A 27,961-nucleotide genomic window follows, 5' to 3' on the forward strand; every position below is an offset into this window, starting at 1 on the left:
TTGCACTTTATGCATCTTGACGAACATTATTTTGTCTTTCTATGTACACTGAGAGCGTATGCACCAAAGATAAATTCCTCGTGTGTCCAATCACACTTGGCCAATAAAGAATTCTGTTCTGTTCTATTCTATTCTTTTCTATTCCATTCCATTCCATTCCTTTCTATTCTAATTCTATTCCATTCCATTCCTTTCTATTCTAATTCTATTCCATTCTTCTATTCTATTCTATTCTATTCTATTCTATTCTATTCTATTCTATTCTATTCTATTCTTCTATTCCATTCCATTCCATTCCATTCCATTCCATTCTAATTCTATTCTAATTCTATTCCATCTTCCATTCCATTCCATTCCATTCCATTCTAATTCTATTCCATTCTTCTATTCTATTCTATTCTATTCTATTCTATTCTATTCTATTCTATTCTATTCTATTCTATTCTTCTATTCCATTCCATTCCATTCCATTCCATTCCATTCTAATTCTATTCCATTCCATTCCATTCATTTCTATTCTAATTCTATTCCATTCTTCTATTCTATTCTATTCTATTCTATTCTATTCTATTCTATTCTATTCTATTCTTATTCTATTCTATTCTTCTATTCCATTCCATTCCTATTCTAATTCTATTCCATTCTTCTATTCCATTCCATTCTATTCCACTCTATTCTATTCTATTCTATTCCTTTCTATTCTATTCTAATTCTATTCTATTCCATTCTATTCTAATTCTATTCTACTTAAAGCCATTCCAAAATGTTGTCGAGCCCCCAAAAGGCCATGTAAGATGGCACCAATGAAGCCACAAGTCCAACCACAGCTGTTGTGCATAGACCTTCGCCGTGGTGAAACAGCTTCGGGGCCTTGCGATCCCCAATGCGACAGATGGAATTATTAAATGAAGGGGGGGGGGAGAAATGATTCCGCTGCCTGGATGAAGCTGAACTTAATTGACATTGTTCTCGTTTGCCACTCAACGACCTTCTGTTACTCTGACAACCCTCTCTGGGAGTCTCCCCTCCCTCACGCTACTTTCCCAGCCAGGAGAGAAAATGCGGTTCCCGATTCTTGCGTAACATTGTTGGCTTATTCTTGGCTCGGGTGGGGATGTGTCCGAATCTGCCCATTACGGCTTGCAGAGTCGGTCAAGACCCCTCTGTCAGAATGGAACAACTCCCCATCGTCACCTCGCCACGGCCAACTCAACAATTCAATGTAAATCATTTAAAATATTTTTTTTTAAAAAGCATTTTAACTTTTGTCATTCACATTCCATGTTGTCCCTCCTTTCTGTTCGATTATTTCTTTGGAAAAGGCCTATTAGTGTCATTTTTTTTAAAAATTTGCATTTATATCCCGCCCTTCTCCGAAGACTCAGGGCGGCTTACACTATGTCAGGCAATAGTCTTCATCCATTTGTATACTATATACAAAGTCAACTTATTGCCCCCCAACAATTTGGGTCCTCATTTTACCTACCTTATAAAGGATGGAAGGCTGAGTCAACCTTGGGCCTGGTGGGACTTGAACCTGCAATATTGCAGGCAGTTGCTGTTAATAACAGGCTGCATTAGCCTGTTGAGCCACCAGAGGCCCAATTTTTGTCCCACAGTGAGTTTTCCCATTGCCAGTTGTCCGAGACCCCACCTCTGTAGCAGTGGGGAGGAAGCAGAGTAGGAAGTCCCGCCGTCTTCCATCACAGGGCTAAGAGGTGGAATGGGATGACGGCAAGAGATGGCCCCAATGTCTCTCCCCAAAATAACAGTCGGAAGGGACTTCGGAGGTCTTCTAGTCCAGGGGTCTCCAACCTTGGTAACTTTTAAGACTTTTAATTCAACTTTTTAAGAATTGTGGACTTCCAACTCCCAGAATTCAACTTTTAAGAGTTGTGGCCTTCAACTCCCAGAGTTCAACTTTTAAGGGTTGCTGACTTCAGCTCCCAGAATTCAACTTTTAAGAGTTGTGGGCTTCAACTCCCAGAGTTCAACTTTCAGATCTGTGGACTTCAAATTCCAGAATTCCCTAGCCAGTCAGTTGAGGAATTCTGGGAGTTGAAGTCCACAAGTCTTAAAAGTTGGAGACCCCTGTTTTAGTACAACCGCCTCCCCTCCCAAGCAAGAAACCCTAACCCAACAAGACCGCAAGCTTCAAGGGCAACACTTATATTGGCGGACGTCCAACTCCACGTCGCCGCCAAACGTCCCAATTCCCACGGCGGCATTTATTTATTTTTTTGGGTTTTGCCAAAATGTCACTGGAGCGTTTTGCCGGTGCGCTCTCGAAAAGGCATGCCGAAGAAAAAAGACCTTTTTAAAACCGTTTTTATTGTAAGAAAATACACAGTTTGAAAGAGTGAATAATGCAATATTTATGACCAAGATTTATCGGGGATGGGAAAGAAGGGGAGGGTGTCAGGGGGCGGGGAGGGGGGGGGCAAAGGTCAAGGACCAGGAAAAGAGCAAGAGAGAGGAGGGGGGGAAGAGGGTCAAGGTGATGTGATTTGATAGACAGTGTTCAACTCCAAAGTTTTGACTTGGAAAAAGAGGCGATAGGGAGGGGGGAGCAGGAGGAGAGGTGGGGGAGGTAGAGGGTTGGTGTGGCTTGGAATGGGATCGAGGGTCAAGGAAGGTAGGTAGTAAAAAAACTTTTGATCAGAGAAACAGTTAAAATACAATATGAAAATAAGTAAATTTCTCCTTAAATTTCCTTCTATACACAAAATACACAATTTTGAGAAGGCCCAATTTGTGCTCTGGGTATCCTCTGGCCTTCTTCTCTTTTTTTTTTTTTAATTTTTATTATTATTATTATTATTTATTATTATTTTTTTTTAAGTGTATTCACATCCTCTGCGACAGCAGAAAATGATTTATGATACAATCAAGAATGTGCCAAAGGCCAAGGCCAAACTGTAGCCCCGCACACCCACCCCGCTGGCCCGGCCTTGCCCTTTCCAAAAAAAAAAGAAAGAAAGAAAGAAAGAAAGAAAGAAAAAAGAAAGAAGAAAAAAAATTAAAAGTTATAAAAAAAAAAGAATTTCACGCTTTCCCTCTTTCCAACCCGTTCCCACCCTTTCCTCCCACCCACGAAAAAATGTCGACCATTGATATGTACACCACAATTCAGAATTCGTCATTATTATCATTATTATTATTATTATTTTTTCTTCTGCAAAAGGTTATCAAATTTCTCGATCTCTTCCTTAAAAACGGTTTTATTATTTCCACGGAATTTCCTTTATTCCTGATGAATCAAGACCGAAAGGGAAAAAAAAAAAAAAAGTCAAACGAAAGGAAATTTAAAAAAAACAAGAAAAGAAAAAAAAAAGAGAGGAAACGGCAATGAAATTCGAAAACTAAAAATAAAAATAAAGGAGCAGCGGATTAAGGTAAGGCTGCGAGATCTCCGCGTACGTTATTTTTTTTTTTTTTTTTTTCCCCTCTCCCCTTCTCTGGTAGGGGAGGAGGGTGTGTGTGTGGTTTGGAAAAGCTGAACGCTTCTGTTTCGCTTCTTTTTCAATTTTGTTTTTTTTTCCGGAAAAAGAAAAAAGAAAAAAAAAAGAAGAAGAGAGATGCGATTTATTTGGAGGTGTTTTTTTTGTTTGTTTCTTTTTCAGGTTCCTTCTGAATTTTTTGTTGGTTTCTTTCTTGTTTGGCTTGCGTGTGTGTGTGTGTGTGGTTGTTTTTTTGTTTTTTTTTTCCTTCTCATGCGTTGATGGCCATCCAGGAACGACTGCCCGAAAGCAAAAAACTGAATTTCCTTGGGTTTTTTTGTTTTTTTTGTGTGTGTGGTTGGCGTTGATCGGTTGTGGTTGGTTGGATTCATTGAAACGATCTCCAAAGTTTGCACCGAAAAGGTTAATCGGGGAAAAAAAAATTAAAAAAGAAAAAAAAAAGGAAAAGAAAAAGAAAGAAAACCAAAATGGCTTGCACAGAGACATCGATATCGTCAGACGTTATGAAGTTTCCAGAGGCAGCCAAGCATGGTCCAGCTTCAAACGAGACGCGCGGGGGGTGAAGGTGGGAGGCCCTGATGGATTATAATTATACAGGCACTAAGTCCGACGGGACGTCAGTTAAAGAGACGGAAAGAGAGAGCGAGCACAGCCATTAACTTGGGGACCGGGTGGGGTGAGGGGCAAGGGCCAATGTTGATTTGAGATACTTATTTTTCTTTCTCTCTCTCTCTCTCTCTCTCTCTCTCCTCCTTGGTTCTGCAATTTTTGCTTGGTGGTTTTCGTGTGGGATTTTGTTGTTGTTGGGTTTTTTTTTTGGAAAATGGCCAAAGGAATTTAATCTCATCTGTAGTCCTCCTTAGGAAATTCTAATGTCACCAAGTTCCCGAAGCCCATTCGTAAACTTTCCATGTCAAAAGTTTCAATCTCTCGCTCTTGCCTTTCCAACAAAACCTTGATCTTCTCGCTACGTTCCTTCTGCAAGGCGGCCAACTCCTCTTCAATCTGAAAGTGGGGGGGGGAGGGGGAGAGGTGAGATGATGGGGTACAGGCCTTCTCCACACACACACACAAACATACACACAAATGCACCAGCGGCCCCCCACCCCGATCTCAGGTTCCTGGGACGGTGAGAGAGCTGAACGGAAGAGAAGGACCAGCCATTTCGACAAAGGAGAATCTTGGTAGCTCGGGGTTGAAATGAGGGGCTCCCTGGGGCTCCCTGAGCTTGGTGGTTTTCTTGCAGGCGTTTCATGACCCAACTAAGTAACATCATCAGTACTGGGAGAGGAGGAGGAGGGGGAGGAGAGGAAGGAGAGGAGGGAGAGGTGGAGGAGGAGAATTGTGGCGTCCTCCTCTCCACAAGCTCCACTCCCTTCTAGCACTGATGATGTTACCTAGTTGGGTAATGAAACGTTTGCAAGAAAACAAGCAAGCTCAGAGAGCACCAAAGATCCCACAATCTGTCCTTCCTTCCTTCCTTCCTTCCTTCCTTCCTTCCTTCCTTCCTTCCTTCCTTCCTTCCTTCCTTCCTTCCTTCCTTCCTTCCTTCCTCCTCCTCCTCCTCCTCCTCCTCCTTTCCTCTTTCTCCTCCTCCTCTCCTCCCTTCTAGCGCTTATGATGTTACCTAGTTGGGTAATGAAACTTCTGCAAGAAAACAAGCAACCTCAGAGAGCACCAAGGACCTCACAGTCCTCTTCCTCCTCTACTCCACCAACCCCCTCCCTTCTAGCCCTGATGATGTTCTCTAGTTAGGTTGTGAAACGTCTGCAAGAAAGCAACCAAGTTCAGGGGGCACCAAGGACTTCACATTTCAACCCTGAGCTACAAATATTTTCTTCTATTTGTCTGTACCATTCTTGGTGCTCTCTTGAGTTTAATTGTTTGCTTGCAGACGTTCTTCAGGGGCAAACCCCACCCTCCCAGCTATTAATTTGTCGTTCCAAAAGGTGCTTTTTTTTCCTTCCCAAGAGGCAAGTGGACTTTCTGGTTTTTTTCATTGAAGACGTTTCGCTTCTCATCCAAGAAGCTTCTTCAGCTCTTTTCCATTCGGAAAACGAAATGAGAGCGACAAAAAAGTTACAATATTTTAAAAAATTATTGGAAGGAATTAAAGCGAATTGGTGAATTCGAGAAGCGAAACGTCTTCAAAGACAAAACTAGAAAAGTCCGGTTGCTTCTTGAAAAGAAAAAAAAAACCCAACAACCTTCCCAACCGTGATGGAGAATCTCCAGAGACATATAAAGTCGTTGGCTGTTGTTTTCCTTGTTCTGCCCAGTCATCGCCTCCTAAGTACTGTATTTTTCGGACTATAAGACACACTTTTTTGTCTCCCAAAAGGGGACCAAAATGTCTGTGCGTCTTATAGACCGAATATTGCCAAAGCCCCGTCCACCCGCCGGCTGTTTTTGGGCCTCGACACGCCCTGATTTCAGGTCTTTTTTCGGCCTTTTTCAGGCCCATTTTCTAGGCTTTTTTCGGCCTGTTTTCGAGGCTTTTTCACCCCTTTTTGAGGCTTTCTTCAGCCTGTTTTTTTGTTGTTGTTGAAAAAATGGGCTGAAAAAAGCCTTGAAAACGGGCTGAAAAAAGCCTTGAAAATGGGGCAAAAAAGCTTCAAAAATGGTCCAAAAAACCTAGAAAATGAACCCCCAAAAGTCTCAAAAATTGGTCCAAAAAAAGGCCCGGAAAGGGGCTGAAAAAAGCCTCAAAAATGGGCCAAAAAAGTCTCAAAAACGCCCCCCCCAAAAGCCTCAAAAACAGCCCAAAAAAGCCCCAAACATGGGCTGAAAAAAACCCCAAAAAACAGGCCAAAAAAGACCCCCAAAATGGGCCACACAAAGCCTTGAAAACAGGCCACAAAAAGCCACAAAAACAGGCTGCAAAAAGGCTTGAAAATGGGCCGAAAAAAGCCTCAAAAAGGGGCTGCAAAAACCCTTAAAAGGCCCCAAAAGCCCGGAGGGGCTGAAAAAGCCTCGAAAATGAGCCGAAAAAGCCTCAAAAGCCTCAAAAGGCTGCAAAACCCCAAAAGTCCAACATGGGCTGAAAAAAGCCAAAAAACCCTGGGCCAAAAAAAGCCAAAAACGGGCCGAAAAAAACATGGAAAATGGGTCGCAAAAAGCCTCGAAAATGAGCCGAAAAAAGCCTCAAAAAGGGGCTGCAAAAACCCTAAAAAAGGGCCCCCCCAAAAAGCCCCGGGAAGGGGCTGAAAAAAGCCTCAAAAATGGGCCAAAAAAGTCTCAAAAATGCCCTCCCAAAAGCCTCGAAAACGGCCCAAAAAAGTCCCGAACATGGGCTGAAAAAAGCCAAAAAACCCTGGGCCAAAAAAAGCCCCAAAAACGGGCCGAAAAAAACATGGAAAATGGGTCGCAAAAAGCCTCGAAAATGGGCCAATAAAAAAAAGCCTCGAAAATGGGCCGAAAAAAAGCCGAAAAAATGGGCCGAAAAAAAGACTGGAGAAGGGCCCCAAAAAAGGGAGGCCAAAACCTTTTTGTTGTTGTTTTCCTCTTCTAAATTTAGGTGCGTCTTATAGCCCGAAAAATACGGTACCCGATAAGCTGGTGGTAAATCAACCCTTCTGCTGACTGACCAGGGAACCGTTTCCAGGGCTTCAATCGAATCGCCAGTGCCTGCTCGTCCAACAATCTTAGCCCAGCTGCAAAACTCAAACGGATCCTCTCTCCCGTACCTTTTGCTCCAGATGTGCTCTGCGCAAGGACACCCTCTGCTCCAACTTCTGGAGCTCCCGTTCGTGCTGTGCTTCTGTCTGCATCTTGATTTTGCTCTGGTAGGCGTTGAGCAGTTCCATCTCTTGCTGCAACTGCAGCCTCAAGGCTTGGCATTCTGCTTCCTGAGCCTCGTCTAGCCGCAGCTGCAAGAAAAGCCAATCGAAAGAGTCAAGGGAAGTGACGCTCATTGGTCATCTCCTTCTTTTTATGACCCCGTAATCGGTAAACGCAAAACCAGTTTGGTGTAATGGTTAAGGCGCCGAGCCGACTGGGTGGCCGACTTCGGGCCGATCGCCAGGAGAAGGTGAAATGTAGTCCTGCCTTAGGCATGAAAATTGTCTGGGTGACTTCGGGCCAATCACTAGGTGGATGTGAGTTCTAGTCCTGTCTTAAGTTTTAAAAATCAACGGGGTGACTTTGGGCCGATCACCTAGAGACATTGAGTTCTAATCCTGGCCTTAGGCATAAAAATTGTCTAAGGGACTTTGGGCCAATCACCAGGAGACGGTGAGTTCTAGTCCCACCTTAGCCATGAAAGCTGGTTGCATGACTTTGGGCCAATCACCAGGAGACGGTGAGTTCTAGACCCGCCTTAGGAATGAAAGTCAACTGGGTGACTTTGGGCCAATCATCAGGAGACGGTGAGTTCTAGTCCCGCCTTAGCCATGAAAGCTGGGTGACTTTGGGCCAATCACTAGGTGGCAGTGAGCTCTAGTACCACCTTAGGCATGAAACCTAGCTGAGTGACTTTGAGCCAGTCCACCTCACAGGATCGTTGTGGCAGGGAAAACAGAAGGAGTAAGAACTTGTTAAGTATGTTCGCTGCCTTGAGTGACTTATAAACTCTAATGAAGGCTGGATAAAAATAATTCAATAAGTCCAACGTGGCTTTCATTTTTCTCATTTTTAGGACAGATGTTGTGGTCCGCCAGCACCTGCATGGAGCTGGCAGCGGAGTCCGACAATGAGGAGGCTGGGGAGGGCAATGGGCCAGTCCTGGAATCAGGGGAAGGCCTGGATGAGGGGTCTGTGTCGGAGGCAGGGATGGGGCCAGGGCCATCTGGGAGCGATGTGCGAACTCCGGAGCCTCCAGAGGCAGACAGGAGAGAGGCAGAGGAACAGGAGGAGCCTGTTCCTAGTGCATGCATGCGAAGAGCTGCCAGAAGGCAAGAGCAGCTGAAGCAAAAAGGACAACTCAGGAGTAAGGCCAGGAGATGATTGGCCACTCCCATAAGGCTTAAAAAGAGCAGCAACGAGCCGTTGGGTTCTCTGTGGAAAAGCAACGTTGATTCCGTTGCTTCTTGTCAGCGTCTCTTGAACTTTGTGGGGGTTTTGCCAAGAAAAGCCTTTGGCAGGTTGCCAAAGACATCAAAGGTTGGTGATAAGGCGGACGGACTGGTTGTTAAGCATTTTGTTTTGGACGAAGCTGAGAATGAATTGATTCTCAGCTGTTTCAATGAAATAAGTTTGTTGAGGACTGAATTGTGTTTGGTAATCATTACTTGGGCCTCGGTCACAACAGCGGGGAGGGGGCATTTCCACCCACCCCACCCCCTCTTACCGCTTGCGACGCCATCATTTCATTGATGCTCTGCTCATACTGTTCCGCCAGGATGGCGAGCTTCCTCGTCTGCTCATCCTTCAGGCTTTTCAAAATAGTTTTGTGCTCACTCTTTGGAGTCACTTCCAGCTGGTGATTCTTGAGCGCTTTGTACTGCTTAGTTTGCACTTTGCACGTGTCTTGGAACTGCTTCTTGATCTGCATTTCCATGGCCTGCCGGGGAGGTGGGGGTGGAAACGAGAAGCAAAACCGACAAAACATTTTTTTTAATGTTTGGAGCTCCCCGTTGTGCGGGCTGCAGAGGTTTGATTTTAAACGGAAGGAAACATTTTTCAGGACGCGGGGAAAAATTAAGGCCCAATATTATCAGCTACTGCGATGCTTCTCTCCAAATCACGTTAGAATAAACTGAGTGACAAAGCTGGAAGGGGCCTTGCAGGTCTTCTAGTCCAATCCCCTGCTGAAGCGGGAGGCCCTCTACCACTTTAGACAAAGGGTTGTCCAAACTCTTCTAAAAAAACCTCTAGTGATAAGGAGGGAAGGAAGGAAGGAGAGGGAGGGAGGGAGGGAGGGAGGAGGAATGAGAGGAAGGAAGGAAGGGAAGGAGAGGAAGGAAGGAGAGGAAGGAGAAAGAGGGAGGGAGGAGGAACGAGAGGAAGGAAGGAAGGAGAGGAAGGAAGGAGAGGAAGGAGAAAGAGGGAGGGAGGAGGAACGAGAGGAAGGAAGGAAGGGAAGGAGAGGAAGGAAGGAGGAAGGAGAGGAGGGAGGAGGAAGAGGAAGGAAGGAAGGGAAGGAGAGGAAGGAAGGAGAAAGAGGGAGGGAGGGAGGAGGAACGAGAGGAAGGAAGGAGAGGAAGGAGAAAGAGGGAGGGAGGAGGAATGAGAGGAAGGAAGGAAGGGAAGGAGAGGAAGGAAGGAGAGGAAGAAGAAAGAGGGAGGGAGGAGGAACGAGAGGAAGGAAGGAAGGGAAGGAGAGGAAGGAAGGAGAAAGAGGGAGGGAGGGAGGAGGAACGAGAGGAAGGAAGGGAAGGAGAGGAAGGAAGGAGAGGAAGGAGAAAGAGGGAGGGAGGGAGGAGGAACGAGAGGAAGGAAGGAAGGGAAGGAGAGGAAGGAAGGAGGAAGGAGAAGAGGAGGATGGAGGAGGAGAGAGGAAGGAAGGAAGGGAAGGAGGAGGAAGGAGAAAGAGGGAGGGAGGAGGAAGAGGAAGGAAGGAAGGAAGAGGAGGAAGGAGAGGAAGGAGAAGAGGGAGGAGGAGGAAGAGAGGAAGGAAGGAAGGAAGAGAGGAAGGAGGAAGGAGAAAGAGGAGGAGGAGGAAGGAAGGAAGGAAGGAAGGAAGGAAGGAAGGAGAGGAGAGGAAGGAGAAGAGGAGGGAGGAGGAGGAGGAGAGGAGGGAAGGAAGGAAGGGAAGGAAGGAGAAAGAGGAGGAGGAGGGAGGAGAGGAGGAAGGAAGGAAGGGAAGGAGAGGAAGGAGAAAGAGGGAGGGAGGAGGAACGAGAGGAAGGAAGGAAGGGAAAGAGAGGAAGGAAGGAGAGGAAGGAGAAAGAGGGAGGGAGGAGGAACGAGAGGAAGGAAGGAAGGGAAGGAGAGGAAAAGGAGAGGAAGGAGAAAGAGGGAGGGAGGAGGAACGAGAGGAAGGAAGGAAGGGAAGGAGAGGAAGGAGAAAGAGGGAGGGAGGAGGAACGAGAGGAAGGAAGGAAGGGAAGGAGAGGAAAAGGAGAGGAAGGAGAAAGAGGGAGGGAGGAGGAACGAGAGGAAGGAAGGAAGGGAAAGAGAGGAAGGAAGGAGAGGAAGGAGAAAGAGGGAGGGAGGGAGGAGGAATGAGAGGAAGGAAGGAAGGGAAGGAGAGGAAGGAAGGAGAGGAAGGAGAAAGAGGGAGGGAGGGAGGAGGAACGAGAGGAAGGAAGGAAGGGAAGGAGAGGAAGGAGAAAGAGGGAGGGAGGAGGAACGAGAGGAAGGAAGGAAGGGAAGGAGAGGAAGGAGAAAGAGGGAGGGAGGAGGAACGAGAGGAAGGAAGGAGGAAGGAAGGAGAGGAAGGAAAGGGAGGGAGGGAGGAGGAACGAGAGGAAGGAAGGAAGGGAAGGAGAGGAAGGAAGGAGAGGAAGGAGAAAGAGGGAGGGACGGAGGAGGAACGAGAGGAAGGAAGGAAGGGAAGGAGAGGAAGGAGAAAGAGGGAGGGAGGAGGAACGAGAGGAAGGAAGGAAGGGAAGGAGAGGAAGGAAGGAGAGGAAGGAAAGGGAGGGAGGGAGGAGGAACGAGAGGAAGGAAGGAAGGGAAGGAGAGGAAGGAAGGAGAGGAAGGAGAAAGAGGAAGGGAGGGAGGAGGAACGAGAGGAAGGGAAGGAGAGGAAGGAAGGAGAGGAAGGAGAAAGAGGAAGGAAGAGCGGGAGGAGGAATGAGAGGAAGGAAGGGAGGGAGGGAAGAAGGAAAATGAAGGAAGGAGAAGGAAGAAGGAAGGAGGGCGAAGAAGGAAGGAGAGGAAGGAGAAAGAGGAAGGGAGTACAAAAGGAATGAGAGGAAGAAGAAAGGGAGGGAGGGAGGGAGGAAGGGAGGAAGGAAGGAAGGCAAGGCAAGGCATAGCTGAATAGCAGAATAACTGAGTTGGGAGGGACCTTGGAGGTCTTCTAGTCCAATCCCCAGCTCAAGCAGGAAAGCCGCTACCATTTTAGACAAGGGGCTGTCCAGTCCCCACTTGTGAATAGTTAAAAGGATTATTATCTATGCCCGTGTTAGAAGAATTTCCCCCAGACTGTTTCCGAAGTTCGGAAACGGCCAGATAAGGCTTCATGGATCTTCGTTGAAGCCAAGCTAATTGCCTGCTTGCAGCTACGCAACGATTCCAAGCCAGAACCTCACTTGACGCCTCCTTCCACCTTAGCTGGCCGTTTCCAAACTTCAGGCTCTAGGAGGGGTCAGTTGCCTGAGCTTTCCGGGCCGGGGTCTCCCATCCTCCATCCCCTTGACTACCTTCAAATTCTTCGGCTGTTGCCGCAACTCCATGACGTGCTTCCTGTGCAGCTCTCGTTCCCGCCGTTTGTTATACTCCAGCTGGTTTTCAAGTTCCGTCTGGTGCTGCAGCCGGATCAAGTCCATACGCAGCTTCTGCAGCAAGTGCAGCTGCCGGTATTCTAACTCCCGCGTCGACTCGTCGTGCCGTATTAGCATGGCATGTTCCATCTCCTTCTGGGTTCTCTTCTTGTTCAGCTCCTGCATTTTTGTGGGGGGGGAGGGGGGCAAGGAACAGAGGTGAGGCGAGGCCTTCATGGCGTGGTCTGCGAGGACGACCTTGGGAGACAGAGGGAAGAGCCGCAGCCGGGGGTTCGCTGCTGGGGGTTCGGGAGAACCTCTAGCTAAGATTCTGTGCAGTTCGGAGAACTCCCAAATCCCACTCCTGTCTGGCCCCGCCCATCCTGTCCTTCCCAGGAGTCCCCATGCGGCCTGTTTTGGATGCAGGTAAGTGCAGGGTGCACACGGAGGTTCGGGGAAGGCAAAAAACGGGAAGTTTGGGAAGGCCAGAAACGGGCCTCCAGAGCCTGGGGAGGTCGTTTTCACCCTCTTGGAGGCTCAAGAAAAGTCTCCGGAGCCCAGGGAGGGAAAAAACACCCCACCCCACCCCGCCATGGTGTAGGAGGCCGACCAGGCTACACCCACCCAGCAACCGGGCAGAGAACCCCTTGCTAAAATTTTTGAAGCCTGGGGATAAGAGGCTGCTGAGCCCAGAGCAGAAATGGGGTGTGGCAACCGTCTCTGAAGAGACCCTCCTTAGTTTATTGGCTGTCAAGGCAACTGTAGAAAAATGCCCTTTCAGACTTACAAGATTCTGTTAAGGTAACCTTACAATAAAGAAAAGTGCTAACACCTACCGGTGTGCTTCCTGTCTGGACTACCTTGCAAGGTTGACGCTTCCTAAGGAGACAACCAGAGAGCCTGCCCTTCACCCAAAGCAAAAAACAGCAACAAACCATTTTGGTCAATCTCAAGAAAATCAGGAAGTCCAGGCGGTTTGAAAATGAATATGAAGGTTTATTGCAAGCTCTTGTTCTCTACAAAAATCTGAGCTACTAACAGGTCAAAGCAAACTGGGGGTAGATAAGAGCCACCGGCATTCAAGGAGGGCTGGACATAGATGTCTTGTGGGCACGAAGGGATTCCAAACTGATGACTTGTTTGACTCCCCCCTTGAGCTCTGCCTGTTCATCTCCAACATCAGGTTTATTTCATGCCAAGTTTTTGTTCTCTACAAGAATCAGAACTACTAACCGTCAAAGCAAACTGGCAGTAAATAAAAAGTCAACAGAATTCAAGGTGGGCTGGACTTGGATCTCTCGTGGGTGCGCAAGGAGTTGAGATTGATGGCACATTTGACCTCTCCTTCGGGCTCAGCCTGGTCATCTCCCACAATTTTTGTCTCCAAGCACAGCCAGAAAGATCGCTTAAGAGACCCGCAAACCCACGGATGAAGCTGCTTGTCTTTCCTCACGTACTATATGGCTCCCAAGATCTGCATTTAAAGGACTGGAGGACAAGGAGCTGCTGATCCAGATCTACAGAGGAATAATTAAGTCTGTCATCTGCACCTCTATAACTGTCTGGTTTGGTTCCGCAACCCAACAAGACAGACGCAGACTTCAGAGGATCATTAGAACTGCAGGAAAAACAATGGCTACCAACCTGCCTTCCATTGAGGACCTGTATACTGCACGAGTCAAAGAGGGCTGTGAAAATATTTACAAACCCCTCACATCCTGGACATAAACTGTTTCAACTCCTACCCTCAAAACGACACTATAGAGCACTGCACACCAGAACAACTAGATACAAGAACAGTTTTTCCCCCGAATGCCATCACTCTGCTATACAAATAATCCCCTCAACACTGTCAAACTATTGACTAAATCTACACTACTATTAATCTTCTCATTGTTCCCATCACCCATCTCTTTCCACTTATGACTTGTATGACTGTGGTTGCTTGCACCCTTACGATTTATATTGATATTGTTTCCTGATCGCTTATTTGTATCCTACGACTATCATTTAAGTGTTGTACCTTATGACTCTTGAGGAATGTATCTTGTCTTTTTATGTAGACTGAGAGCATATGCACCAAAGACAAATTCCTTGTGTGTCCAATCACACTTAGCCAATAAAGAATTCAACTCAACTCAACTCAACTCAACTCAACTCTGCTCTCCTGAGACAGTGCAGCCAGTAGACCTTTTCTGCCCCATGAAAATATTTTTTTGGGGTGCCTTCAAGTCAGTCTTGACTCCCGGTGACTGCTTCGATAAATTTCAGAAGTTTCGTTGGCTATATTTTTAAAAATGGCTTGCCCCTAGTCTTCTTCTGAGAGACAAGGTCAGCATGTCTAAGAGACATCGTACCTCACATATCCGCAGTCCTAGTCCAGCCCCCTTAATCAGTAGACTAAACTGTCTCTTCCCATTAAACCAGATTAGTGTTTTCTCAACTTTAGCAACTCTTTAAGAGGTGTGAACTTCAATTCCCAGAATTCCACAGCCGGCCATGCTGAGAATTCTAGGAGTTGAAGTCCACCCACCTTAGATGTCTATGGAGATTCTCAAGTCATCCAGGTCCTGGCTATCCCAAAGGTGCATTTTTTCAAGAGGCAGCTGGAGCTTCTTGGTTTTTCTTTTGAAGACGTTTCGCTTCTCATCCAAGAACTGAGGAAGCTTCTCGGATGAGAAGCGAAACCTCTTCAAGGGAAAAAAACAAAGAAAGTCCAGTTGCCTCTTGAAAAAAAGGAACCTTTGGGACCCCCTACCTTAGAGTTTATCAAGGTTGAAAAATCTTGAACTAGACCCTTTCTAAAAGAAGACACCTTGGCTTCATCTCACAAAAGGAATTCCAGAACTTTTCTTGCATTCTGGCTGCAGAATTTCCTGCCGCGGTCTTGCTGCAGGCATGAATCGGAGGCGTATTTCTCAAAACTGTCCAGCAGATGGCGCACAAGCAAATGCGCGTGAGAACCAGGAGGCGAGGGGCCCTTGATGCTCTCCGAACTTGGTGGTTTCCTTGAAGACCGTTACATTACCGAACTAAGTTACATCGTCAGTGCACTGATGGTGTTGCCTAGTTTGGTAATAAAACGTCTTCAAGAAAACAACACGCTCAGACAGCACCAAGGACTCCACAGTCTGCTCCTCCTGCTCCTCCTTGCAAACCCTACTCCCTTTCCAGCACTGATGACGTTACCAAGTTTGGTCATGAAATGTCTGCAAGAAAACAGCCAAGCTCAGAGAGCACCAAGGACCCCACAGTCGTCACTGTTGTCCTCTCTTCCTCCTCCTCCTCCTCCTCCACTCAGCAAACCCCACACCTTTCTAGCACCGATGACGTTACCAAGTTTGGTCATGAAACGTCTGCAAGAAAACAACCAAGCTCCGAGACCCACCAAGGTCCCCCCCTCCTCTCAACCGGGAGCTACAGATATTCTCCTTTATCGGTAGGCGTTAAACTTTCAGCACCGTCCGCCGAGAACGTGATCCAAATCTCAACCGATCACGCATCGCTTAAAGCAGAAGATGCAGAGTTGAAATAATTTAGGAGAACGCCAAGAAACAATTTTTGAAAGGACTACGAGGTTCAGCGATTGGTTTCCACGTATTCTTACCACCGGTTCGCCGCACATGCCTTCCACGCGTGCCCCCAGCCTTGAAAATGTAACTAAATGGGATGGCCGGGGCGGAGTCGCCGCTACCAGTTCGCCCAAATCGGTACAAACCGGTACGGCTGAACCGGCTGAACCACTTTTGATTTCTTGTTTTTTGCTCCAAAATGTTTCTCCATTTCCCTCCTTCTTGGGAGTTCTGATTTATATTACACAGGGAGGAGTAACGCCAAAGGATCCGGGAGGTTTATGGAGGGCGAGCCAATGCATCCAAGTCACCCAGGTTCAGAGGTTCCCACATTGTCCCAGTCCCCAGGGTTGAGAAACTTAAAGCAATCCTGGTAGTTCAAGTCTACATCTCTTAAAAAAGGCACAAAGGTGGAGAAAGCCCCATCCATGCTTACCCTTAAGTCTACGACGGCTAAGAGAACATGGGATTTTGTTCAGCTCAGCCGCTGTCCCCTGAAATTGCTGAAAATATATTCTGCAATTCTGATCACTGTATTTTTTCGGACTATAAGCCGCACCGGTGTATAAGACGCGCCAAGATTTCGGAGAGATAAGTGAGGAAAAAAAAGAAAGTTTTGCCCTCCCCGGCTCCCAGGAGCACTCTGCAGGCCTCCCAAACCCTCTGCGTGTCCTGTTTTTGTGGAAGGTCCGTTTTGCAAAACGGACGCAGAGGATTTGGGAGGCCCGCAGAGTGCCCCTGGGGGCTGGGGAGGGCAAAAACGTGACGCATGGGGGGTTTGGGAGGCCAAAAACGGGCTCATTTCTCTCTCTCTCTCTCTCTCCATCCATTCACCAGAATTCCTCCGCCAGCCAATTCCTCCTCATGCTGGCTGAGGAACTCTGGGAGTTGAAATCCCCAAGTCTCAAAGTGGCCATAGTTAGAGACCCCTGGATTTAGGGGGCACACTGTCTTTCTTTCTTTCTTTCTTTCTTTCTTTCTTTCTTTCTTTCTTTCTTTCTTTCTTTCTTTTTCTTTCTTCCTCCCTCCCTCCCTTCCCATCTACCTACTCATCTCTCTAACCATATTCCTTCCTTCCTTCCTTCCTTCCTTCCTCCCTCCCTCCCTCCTTTCTTTTTCTTTCTTTCTTTTCCTTCCTTCCTTCCTTCCTTCCTCCCTTCCCATCCACCTACTCATCTATCTAACCATATTCCTTCCTTCCTTCCTTCCATCCTTCCTCCCTCCCTTCCCATCCACCTACTCATCTGTCTAACCATATTCCTTCCTTCCTTCCTTTCCTCCCTCTTTCTTTCTTTCTTTCTTTCTTTCTTTCTTTCTTTCTTTCTTTCTTTCTTTCTTTCTTTCTTTCTTTCTTCCTTCCTCCCTCCCTCCCTCCCTCCCTTCCCATCTACCTACTCATCTCTCTAACCATATTCCTTCCTTCCTTCCTTCCTTCCTCCTTTTTCTTTCTTTCTTTTCCTTCCTTCCTTCCTTCCTCCCTCCCTCCCTTCCCATCCACCTACTCATCTATCTAACCATATTCCTTCCTTCCTTCCTTCCTTCCTTCCATTCTTCCTCCCTCCCTTCCCACCCACCTACTCATCTGTCTAACCACATTCCTTCCTTCCTTCCTTCCTTCCTTCCTTCCTTTCTTTCTTTCTTTCTTTCTTTCTTTTTCTTTCTTTCTTTCTTCCTTCCTTCCTTCCTTCCTTCCTTCCTTCCTTCCTTCCTTCCTTCCTTCCTTCCTTCCTTCCTTCCTTCCTTTTCTTTCCTTCTCTCTCTCTCCATCCATCCATCCATCCACACACCAGAATTCCTCCGCCAGCCAATTCCTCCTCGTGCTGGCTGAGGAACTCTGGGAGTCGAAGTCCCCAAGTCTTTAAAGTGGCCAAGATAGGAGAGCCCCCCCCCCCCCGGGTCTAGAACCTTCAAAAGAGGATTTGGGGGGGGAGGCGCACCGACCCTTTCTATCCAAATTTGCTCAGTGTCGCCCCCCTTGCACGTAGTTTTGGGGGGACAGGGTGGGTGGGGTGCAGGGCAAAGGCGAAAAGCAGAGACCTCACGAATATTCTGCTGCTCCAACTCATGCCTTCGGATCATCGTTTTCCGCTTGAAGAAACGGCAGTTTTTGTCGTAGTAGAGTCTCTGCTGGCTGAGGAGATGCGCCTCCTCTTCAGCCTGCGTGTGCTGCAGGTTTTCTTTGTGTTTGGAGATCCTTTCCTGCTTCTCCTTCTTGGGTGTGCTGTGATCCTCGTTCATCTCCTAAAAGAGAGGCCGGGAGACCGAGGGGGCCCTGAGTAAAAAGGCCACGGCAGAAAGGGAACAGGGGTACCGCCGGGGTCCTCCTCTAATCTCCCCCTCTCTTCCTTTCGAACATGGATGACGTTCCTTGGTTAGGTAATGAAACGTCTACAAGGAAAAAAGCCCAGGGGGCACCAAGGACCCCACAGTTCTCCTCCTCTTCCTCTTCCTCTTCCCTTCCTCTCCTCCTTCTCTTCCCTCTTTTCCTTTTCCACTTCCCTTTCTCCCCTTCCCCCTCTTCTCCTTTTCCCCTTCGCTTTCTCCCCTCCTCCCTTTTCCTTCCCTTTCTCCCCTCCTCTTCCCCCTCCTCTCCTTTTCTCCCCTCCTTCTCTTTCCCCTCTTCTCCTTTTCCACTTTCCTTTCTCCCTCTTCCCTCCTCCTTCCCTTTCTCCCCTCCTCTTCCCTTCCCCTCCTTTCCTTTCCCCTTCCTTTCTCCCCCTTCCTTTGTCCTTCCTTTTCTTCTTCTCCTTTTCCACTTCCTTTTCCTTCCTCCTCTTCCCCTTCTCCTTCCTTCCCTCCCCTCCTGTTCCTCTTCCCCTTTCTCTCCTTTTCCCCTTCCCTTTCTCCCTCCTTCTCCTCTTCTTCCCCATGGCGGCATGTCATGCTGGAGGTAGTTAATGGACTGAAATGAGACCCCACCACCTCCCCGGGACCCCACAGTTCTCCTCCTCCTCCTCTTCCCTTTCTCCCCTCCTCCTCTTCCTCTTCCCCCTCCTTTTTCTTCCCCCTCTTCTCCTTTTCAACTTCCCTTTCTCCCTTTCTCCTTCCCTTTCTCCCTCCTCCTCCTCCTCTTCCCCTCTTCTCCTTTTCCACTTCCTTGCTCCTTTCTCCTTCCTTTCTCCCTCCTCCTCCTCTTCCTCCCTCCTTCCTCTTCCCCTCTTCTCCTTTTCCACTTCCTTGCTCCCTTTCTCCTCTTCCCTTCCCCTCCTTTCCTTTCCCCTTCCCTTCCCTTTCTCCCTCCTCCTTCCTCTTCCCCTCTTCTACTTTTCCACTTCCTTGCTCCCTTTCTCCTTCCTTTCTCCCTCCTCCTTTTCTACTTCCCTTTCTCCCTCCTCCTCCTCCTCCTCCCCTCTTCTCCTCTTCCCCTTCCCTTTCTCCTTCCTTCCTTCCTTTCTCCTTCCTCTTCCCACTCTTCTCCTTTCCCACTTCCCTTTCTCCCTGCTTCCCCTTCTCCTTCCTCCTCTTCCCCCTCTTCCCCTCTTCCTCTTCCCTTTCTCCCTCCTCCTCTTCTCCTTTCTCCTTTCTCCTTCCTCTTCCCTTCCCTTTCTCCTTCCTCTTCCCACTCTTCTCCTTTCCACTTCCCTTTCTCCCTCCTCCTCTTCCCCCTCTTCTCCTCTTCCTCTTCCCTTTCTCCCTCCTCCTCTTCTCCTTCTCCTTCTCCCTCCTCCTCCTCTTCCTCCCCATGGGGGCCTGTCATTCTGGAGGTAAGTTAATGAGCTGAAATGAGAAACCCCCCCCAGGTTCATTTTGCTCCTTCACCTTCCCCAGATCTGGAGAGCGTCTCCTTGCCTCTTTAATCTTTTCTTTGCAAATCTTGTATTGCTTCTTCTGACTTTCTAAGAAATTGGTCAGATCCCTCTTCTGCTGAGCCAAAATCTGTTGCTGGAACTTCTTCTCATCTGCTGCCGCTGTCTTTGCCTGTGAAGGGGGGTGGGTGGGGTGGGGGGGAGAGAAGGAAAAAAAAAACTTTTTAAAAAAATTTAAAATTGACCCACATTTTCACAGAGACTGCCATTTAGGGCAGGGGTTCCCCAACGGGGGCGAGTCATTGGCCCCCATGGAGAGGGTTCTCAATCTTGGCGTCCTCCTGGATGTACGGCTATCTTTAGAAGAGCATATGACGGCCATCGCCGGGGGGATTTTTATCAGGTTCACCTGATACGCCAGTTGCGTCCCTTCTTAGACCGGGATTCTTTATGCACGGTCACTCACGCCCTCGTCACTTCCTGCCTTGACTACTGCAACGCTCTCTACATGGGGCTTCCCTTGAAGAGCACCCGGAGGCTCCAACTGGTCCAGAATGCGGCTGCGCGGGTAATAGAGGGAGCAACTCGAGGCTCCCACGTAACACCCCTCCTGCGCAAGCTGCACTGGCTTCCGGTGGTCTTCCGGGTGCAATTCAAGGTGTTGGTTACCACCTTTAAAGCGCTCCATGGCATACCAATTGCCTCCCATCGACCTGTGTGCTCCCATAGGGAGGGTCTCCTCAGGGTGCCGTCGGTCAAACAATGTCGACTGGCGACCCTCAGGGGGAGGGCCTTCTCTGTGGGGGCTCCTGCCCTCTGGAACAAGCTGCCTCCAGCGATACGTCAACTCCCTGACCTCCGGACCTTCCGACGCGAGTTAAAGTCATTTTTATTTCATCGCGCAGGGCTGGCTTAATATATTTTAATGGGGTTTTTTTAATTAAAATTTTTAGCTTCTTAGCCAAATTGAATTAGGTTATTTTAAAAAAAATGTTTTTAAATTTTGTGATTCTTTGTTTTACTTGGCTGTAAACCGCTCTGAGTCCTTCGGGAGAAGGGAGGTATATAAATTAAAATAATAAATAAATAAAACCTTTCAGATCTCAGGGACCACTAAATTCATAATTTTAAATCCCGTGGACCACTAATATGATCTGCCTAACGACCAGCTGGGTGGGCGTGGCTAGGTGGTCATGTGACTGGGTGGGCGTGGTCAACTTGATGTCACTCACGTTGAGGGGCACCTCAATGGCCTCTAGTCGCCCCTCCCCACCCCTCCTCGCCTGCCCGCCCGGGCTCCTTAGGGCCCCAACAGGACGCAGTTGCTGGATTTAAGAGTTGGCAAAACAGCTCAGTTCAAATTGGATCTGTCCGAGAAGGAGGTTCAGGAGAAGCACCTCACTGAGGACTAGGAGCATAGGCTTTCCAAGCAGAAGGAAGACCTGCAGGAGTGCAAGGCCAGGTTCCGGCGCCTGGAAGCTCAGCGGCCTGAGATGGTCAGCCAGTTCCAGGCCATGAGGCAGTCCCACTGGAACAAGACCCTCCAGTTCTTCGCCACCAGCTTCCCTTCTCTCCAGCCTTCACCCAAAGCCCCCCACCAGGAGTCTGAAGCAGACCTTCTGGCCCGCTCCGACCCACACAAAAAGACCCCAAAGGGGGAGACTCTCTGCAGCAACACAAACGTTCATTACACCTATCCGTCCCAGGGGTCCTAGTTTGAGGACCCCTGATTTAGTGCAAGATAATAAATGCAAATAATTTTTCTGCGGACCACCGAAATTTTCTCCTGGATCACCAGTTGGTGACCGCTGATTTAGGGGACGGAAGTTTAAAACATTGGATGAACGGTTGCAGGAATTCGGGTATAGTTAGTCTAGAGAAAAGAAAGACTACAAATGACCTGATAGCAATTTTCCAAGGTTTTTTTTTCTGTTCTATGTTCAGTTTTTATGGTTGTAAGCCACCCACACTCTTGTCTGTCCATGTTTCTGTTTTACACAGGTGCCCAAGTGATGTGAAGTGACCCTGTTTGGTGTACAAAATTGTCAACCCTGAAATGAACCTGGCTGAGGCCATCTTGGGAGGCTTCACAGTTGCCACACAACAGTGGGAGGGAAAGGGGGAAATAGATGCGGTTTTGCAGCCGAAACAATAAAGTTTTCTTGTGGGAACCAAGGACATTTTCTCAGGCAGCTGGCCAGAGGAGGAGCGAAGTAACCAAGCAACCGGCCAGCTCCTGGATTGGACAACGTGACCAGTGACTTGGGGTGGGTGGGCTTCACATAATTTAACAACCAGTTTGCCCAGCACTAAATATGTGAGATGCACTCCAGATCTGGGGAAGGTGAAGGTTTGGGGAGTTTTGATTGATTGAAGGAAAACCCAGATCTTTCAGATTCGGGTTTTCCCAGATGTGCCAGTTTACCTATCCTAGTTAATAGAACTTTGAAAGATGCTTGCTTCGGAGTTTTTACTTGGAGGTTTTGTTTTTTTTTTGGAACATCTGATGACCAGGAGAGCTTGTCATCAGGTTCGCCTGATTCGCCAGTTGCGCCCCTTTCTGGATCGGGATTCCTTATGCACAGTCACTCATGCTCTGGTTACTTCTCGCCTGGACTATTGCAATGCTCTCTACATGGGGCTCCCCTTGAAGAGCACCCGGAGGCTCCAGTTAGTCCAGAATGCAGCTGCGCGGGTGATAGAGGGAGCGGTTCGGAGCTCCCACATAACACCTATCTTGCGCAGGCTGCACAGGCTGCCTGTAGTCTTCCAGGTGCGCTTCAAGGTGTTGGTTACCACCTTTAAAGCGCTCCATGGCTTACAGGACTGCCTTCTGCCGCCTTCTGCCTCCCACCGACCCGTGCGCTCTCACAGAGAGGGACTCCTTAGGGTGCCGTCAGCCAAGCAATGTTGGCTGGCGGCCCCCAGGGGAAGGGCTTTCTCCGTGGGGGCTCCTACCCTATGGAACGAACTTTCCCCTGGACTTCGACAGCTACCAGACCTTCGGACCTTTCGCTGCGAACTTAAGACATATTTATTTTCTCACGCAGAACTGGCCTGAATTTTAATTTTTTAGATGATTTTATGGGTTTTAATTCGAATTAAGTTTTATTGGGTTTGAATGTATTTTAAAACTTGGGCCAAATTTAAATAAGTTTTTTTATTGTTGTTTTTAGCTGTATTGTATGTGTTTTTATTGTTGTTTTATTCGGCTGTTAACCGCCCTGAGTCCTTCGAGAGAAGGGCGGTATACAAATTAAAATATTATTATTATATTATTATTATTATTTTTTCCGGAACGCTGACACGGGGCATCTCAAAGTGTTATGGAGCTAGAATCCCTCAGCCATTGAAGGTGGCCCATCCCACAGGAGAACCTGGCTCCTCACCTCCTTCTCTATGACGGCCACCTGTTTCTTGGCTAGCTTCTCCAGTTCAATGGACGAGTTGTTGGCATGGGTCTCCACCTCTTTCTGCAGCTTGAGGCGGTGTTCGTCCATTTCAGCCTTCAGCTTGTTTTCCAGGGCGATCAGCTGCTTCTGGTGCTGGCGCCGCATCCGTTTATATCCTGACATCTGTTCCCGCAACTCGTTCTCCTGCTCATGCTCATGGATCTGCCTTGTAACCTGTGATCGGCCAAGGGGAGGAAAGAAGAAGACACAGAGTTAGCGCCCGCCTGGAGGCTCAACGGCAATTCGCCGTGGTCAACTTGCCACGGCCAACACACCGTGGGCCAACTTGCGACAGCCCAACTCAACGTGGGAGAACTTGCGATGGCCAATTCACCATGGGACAACTTGCCACGGCCAACTTACCAACTTGCGACAGCCCAACTCACCGTGAGACAACTTGCCACGGCCAACTTACCAACTTGCGACAGCCCAACTCACCGTGAGACAACTTGCCACGGCCAACTTACCAACTTGCGACAGCCCAACTCACCGTGAGACAACTTGCCATGGCCAACTTACCAACTTGCAACAGCCCAACTCACCGTGGGAAAACTTGCCACGGCCAACTCACCAACTTGTGACAGCCCAACTCACCGTGGGACAACTTGCCACGGCCAGCTTGCTGCGGCCGCCTCACCACAGCCACCTCTCCATGGCCAACTCATTGCGGGTGTCACCCCCAATGAAATAAAACTCCCAGGCAATAGATTCCTCAAACTTCCAATTTATTAGAGATGTCATGTTGGCACCACTGGGGAAACTCGAATCTGAAAGCTTCCAGGTTTTTCCCACCCAGTTGAAAGTTCACAACCCTGCCCCACACTCACAAGTTCATCACATGGTCCAATGCATCCGTCAGACTCAACTGGAAAACAATCCCCAGTCACTCCCATCTAGGTGCAGACAAATGTCCTTGACTCCCAGAACCAAGGATATTGTTATGGCTATTCTTTCACCGCGCCAACAAAAAAAACCAAACCCTCCCAATTTCCCAGGCTAAAATACGTGGCAGTCAGGAAGCTAAAAGAAAAAAAAATTGCTTCCAAAACTGACAGTGGGACAACTCATCACCACCAACTCACTGTGGTCAACTCGCCATGGTCAACTCACCATGGGACAACTCGTGATGGCTCACTCACCATAGGACAACTCGACGTGGACAACTCTCCATGGCCAACTCATCGTGGGACAACTCATTACTACCAACTCTCCATGGCCAACTCTCCATGGCCATCTCTTCACGTACAACTCACTATGGCCAACTCTCCATGGCCATCTCTTCATGTACAACTCACTATGGCCAACTCTTCATGGCCATCTCTTTATGTACAACTCACTATGGCCAACTCTCCATGGCCATCTCTTCACGTACAACTCACTATGGCCAACTCTCCATGGCCATTTCTTCATGTACAACTTGCTATGGCCAATTCTTCATGGCCATCTCTTTATGTACAACTCACTATGGCCAACTCTTCATGGCCATCTCTTTATGTACAACTCACTATGGCCAACTCTCCATGGCCATCTCTTCACGTACAACTCACTATGGCCAACTCTCCATGGCCATCTCTTTATGTACAACTCACTATGGCCAACTCTTCATGGCCATCTCTTTATGTACAACTCACTATGGCCAACTCTCCATGGCCATCTCTTCACGTACAACTCACTATGGCCAACTCTTCATATACAACTCGCTATGGCCAACTCTCCATGGCCATCTCTTTATGTACAACTTGCTATGGCCATCTCTTCATATACAACTCGCTATGGCCAACTCTCCATGGCCATCTCTTCATGTACAACTCACTATGGCCAACTCTCCATGGCCATCTCTTCATATACAACTCGCTATGGCCAACTCTTCATGGCCATCTCTTTATGTACAACTCACTATGGCCAACTCTCCATGGCCATCTCTTCATATACAACTCGCTATGGCCAACTCTCCATGGCCATCTCTTCATATACAACTCACTATGGCCAACTCTCCATGGCCATCTCTTCATATACAACTCGCTATGGCCAACTCTCCATGGCCATCTCTTTATGTACAACTTGCTATGGCCATCTCTTCATATACAACTCGCTATGGCCAACTCTCCATGGCCATCTCTTCATATACAACTCACTATGGCCAACTCTCCATGGCCATCTCTTTATGTACAACTTGCTATGGCCATCTCTTCATATACAACTCGCTATAGCCAACTCTCCATGGGACAACTTGCCACGGCCAACTTACCAACTTGCGACAGCCCAACTCACCGTGAGACAACTTGCCACGGCCAACTTACCAACTTGCGACAGCCCAACTCACCGTGAGACAACTTGCCACGGCCAACTTACCAACTTGCGTCAGCCCAACTCACCGTGGGACAACTTGCCACGGCCAACTTACCAACTTGCGACAGCCCAACTCACCGTGGGACAACTTGCCACGGCCAACTCACCAACTTGCGACAGCCCAACTCACCGTGGGACAACTTGCCACGGCCAACTTGCTGCGGCCGCTTCACCACAGCCACCTCTCCATGACCAACTCATCGCGGGTGTCACCCCCAATGAAATAAAATTCCCAGGCAATAGATTCCTCAAAGTTCCAATTTATTAGAGATGTCGTGTTGGCACAACTGGGGAAACCCGAATCTGAAAGCTTCCAGGTTTTTCCCACCCAGTTGAAAGTTCACAACCCTGCCCCACACCCACAAGTTCATCACATGGTCCAATGCATCCGTCAGACTCAACTGGAAAACAATCCCCAGTCACTCCCATCTAGGTGCAGACAAATGTCCTTGACTCCCAGAACCAAGGATGTTGTTATGGCTATTCTTTCACCGCGCCAACAAAAAAAAAAACCCTCCCAATTTCCCAGGCAGTCAGGAAGCTAAAAGAAAAAAAAATTGCTTCCAAAACTGACAGTGGGACAACTCATCACCACCAACTTACTGTGGTCAACTCGCCATGGTCAACTCACCATGGGACAACTCGTGATGGCTCACTCACCATAGGACAACTCGACGTGGACAACTCTCCATGGCCAACGCATCGTGGGACAACTCATTACTACCAACTCTCCATGGCCAACTCTCCATGGCCATCTCTTCACGTACAACTCACTATGGCCAACTCTCCATGGCCATCTCTTTATGTACAACTTGCTATGGCCATCTCTTCATATACAACTCGCTATGGCCAACTCTCCATGGCCATCTCTTCATATACAACTCACTATGGCCAACTCTCCATGGCCATCTCTTCATGTACAACTTGCTATGGCCAATTCTTCATGGCCATCTCTTTATGTACAACTCACTATGGCCAACTCTTCATGGCCATCTCTTTATGTACAACTCACTATGGCCAACTCTCCATGGCCATCTCTTCACGTACAACTCACTATGGCCAACTCTCCATGGCCATCTCTTTATGTACAACTCACTATGGCCAACTCTTCATGGCCATCTCTTTATGTACAACTCACTATGGCCAACTCTCCATGGCCATCTCTTCACGTACAACTCACTATGGCCAACTCTCCATGGCCATTTCTTCATGTACAACTTGCTATGGCCAATTCTTCATGGCCATCTCTTTATGTACAACTCACTATGGCCAACTCTTCATGGCCATCTCTTTATGTACAACTCACTATGGCCAACTCTCCATGGCCATCTCTTCACGTACAACTCACTATGGCCAACTCTCCATGGCCATCTCTTTATGTACAACTCACTATGGCCAACTCTCCATGGCCATCTCTTCACGTACAACTCACTATGGCCAACTCTTCATATACAACTCGCTATGGCCAACTCTCCATGGCCATCTCTTCATGCACAACTTGCTATGGCCAACTCTTCATATACAACTCGCTATGGCCAACTCTCCATGGCCATCTCTTCATGTACAACTCACTATGGCCAACTCTCCATGGCCATCTCTTCATATACAACTCGCTATGGCCAACTCTCCATGGCCATCTCTTCATATACAACTCACTATGGCCAACTCTCCATGGCCATCTCTTCATATACAACTCGCTATGGCCAACTCTCCATGGCCATCTCTTCATATACAACTCACTATGGCCAACTCTCCATGGCCATCTCTTCATATACAACTCACTATGGCCAACTCTCCATGGCCATCTCTTTATGTACAACTTGCTATGGCCATCTCTTCATATACAACTCGCTATGGCCAACTCTCCATGGCCATCTCTTTATGTACAACTTGCTATGGCCAACTTATCACCGCCAACTTGCTGTGGCCACTTCATCGTGGCCAATTAGCCATGACCACCCCACTGTGGGACAACTTGTCACCGCCAGCTCACCATGGCCTCCTTACCATGGACTGGAATGGGAGGCAGAGGGAGAGAGGGAAAGGGGTGAGGAGAGAGAGAGAGAGATAAAGGAAGGAAGGAGAGATAGAGGGAAGAAAGGAAGAAAAGAGAGAGAGAGAGAGAAAGAAAGTAAGAAAACCAGAGAAAGAAAGAAAGAAAGAAAGAAAGAAAGAAAGAAAGAAAGAAAGCAGGAAAGGAAGGAAGGAAGGAAGGAAGGAAGGAAGGAAGGAAGGAAGGAAGGAAGGAAGGAAATCAGACTGAATTCCAAACCCAGCATGGAAGGTTGTCCTCAATTAATGACCAGTCATTCGTCACTGATCAAAGTTATGACAGAGTCCCCCGCATAAACTACTTATGGCCAAGATTCAAACTTTCAATGCCCAGACCCTCCCTAAGGTCATGTGATCCCATTTTGGCCTGCATTTACAGTCATCTCTTTTTTTTAAATAGTAGTATATGAGGTTTGAAAATAACATAATAACAGAGTTGGAAGGGACCTTGGAGGTCTTCTAGTCCAACCCCCCTGCTTAGGCAGTAAACCCTACACCACTTCAGACAAATGGTTATCCAACATTTTCTTAAAAATTTCCAGTGTTGGAGCATTTACAACTTCTGCAGGCAAGTTGTTCCACTGATTTAATTGTTCTTACTGTCAGGAAATCTCTCCTTAGTTCTAAGTTGCTTCTCTCCTTGATGAGTTTCCACCCATTGCTTCTTGTTCTACCCTCAGGTGCTTTGGAGAATAGTTTGACTCCCTCTTCTTTGTGGCAACCCCTGAGATATTGGAAGACTGCTATAATGTCTCCCCTAGTCCTTCTTTTCATTAAACTAGACATACCAAGTTCCTGTAACTGTTCTTCATATGTTTTAGCCTCCAGACCCCTAATTCTCTTTGTTGCTCTTCTCTGCACTCTTTCTAGAATCTCCACATTTTTTTTGCATCATGGCGACCAAAACTGAATGCAGTATTCCAAGTGTGGCCTTACCAAGGCATTATAAAGTGGCATTAACACTTCACATGATCTTGATTCTATCCCTCTGTTTATGCAGCCCAGAACTGTGTTGGCTTT

The 27,961-nt window shown here is 47.8% G+C and overlaps 1 protein-coding gene across 8 annotated transcripts in view; it reads right to left on the minus strand.

Annotated features, from left to right (window-relative positions):
• Nucleotides 1-2,314: 2,314 nt before the first annotated feature.
• Nucleotides 2,315-27,961, minus strand: part of TAOK3 (TAO kinase 3) — a 128,902-nt gene continuing 103,255 nt past the window's right edge. For 6 of the 8 annotated variants that reach the window (XM_058158062.1, XM_058158061.1, XM_058158060.1 and 3 more), the window contains 7 exons: nucleotides 22,478-22,714; nucleotides 19,102-19,260; nucleotides 17,380-17,583; nucleotides 11,711-11,950; nucleotides 8,749-8,961; nucleotides 7,148-7,330; nucleotides 2,315-4,466 (listed from right to left, as the gene is read on the minus strand). In XM_058158062.1, coding sequence (XP_058014045.1) covers nucleotides 4,305-4,466; nucleotides 7,148-7,330; nucleotides 8,749-8,961; nucleotides 11,711-11,950; nucleotides 17,380-17,583; nucleotides 19,102-19,260; nucleotides 22,478-22,714 — 1,398 coding nt within the window. In that variant the 3' untranslated portion in view covers nucleotides 2,315-4,304. The remainder of the gene's footprint in view (nucleotides 4,467-7,147; nucleotides 7,331-8,748; nucleotides 8,962-11,710; nucleotides 11,951-17,379; nucleotides 17,584-19,101; nucleotides 19,261-22,477; nucleotides 22,715-27,961) is intronic. The other 2 variants (XM_058158063.1, XM_058158067.1) reach the window with 1 other exon arrangement.

This window comes from Ahaetulla prasina, chromosome 15 (genome assembly GCF_028640845.1).
Source record: "Ahaetulla prasina isolate Xishuangbanna chromosome 15, ASM2864084v1, whole genome shotgun sequence".
NCBI classification, from domain to species: domain Eukaryota; kingdom Metazoa; phylum Chordata; class Lepidosauria; order Squamata; family Colubridae; genus Ahaetulla; species Ahaetulla prasina.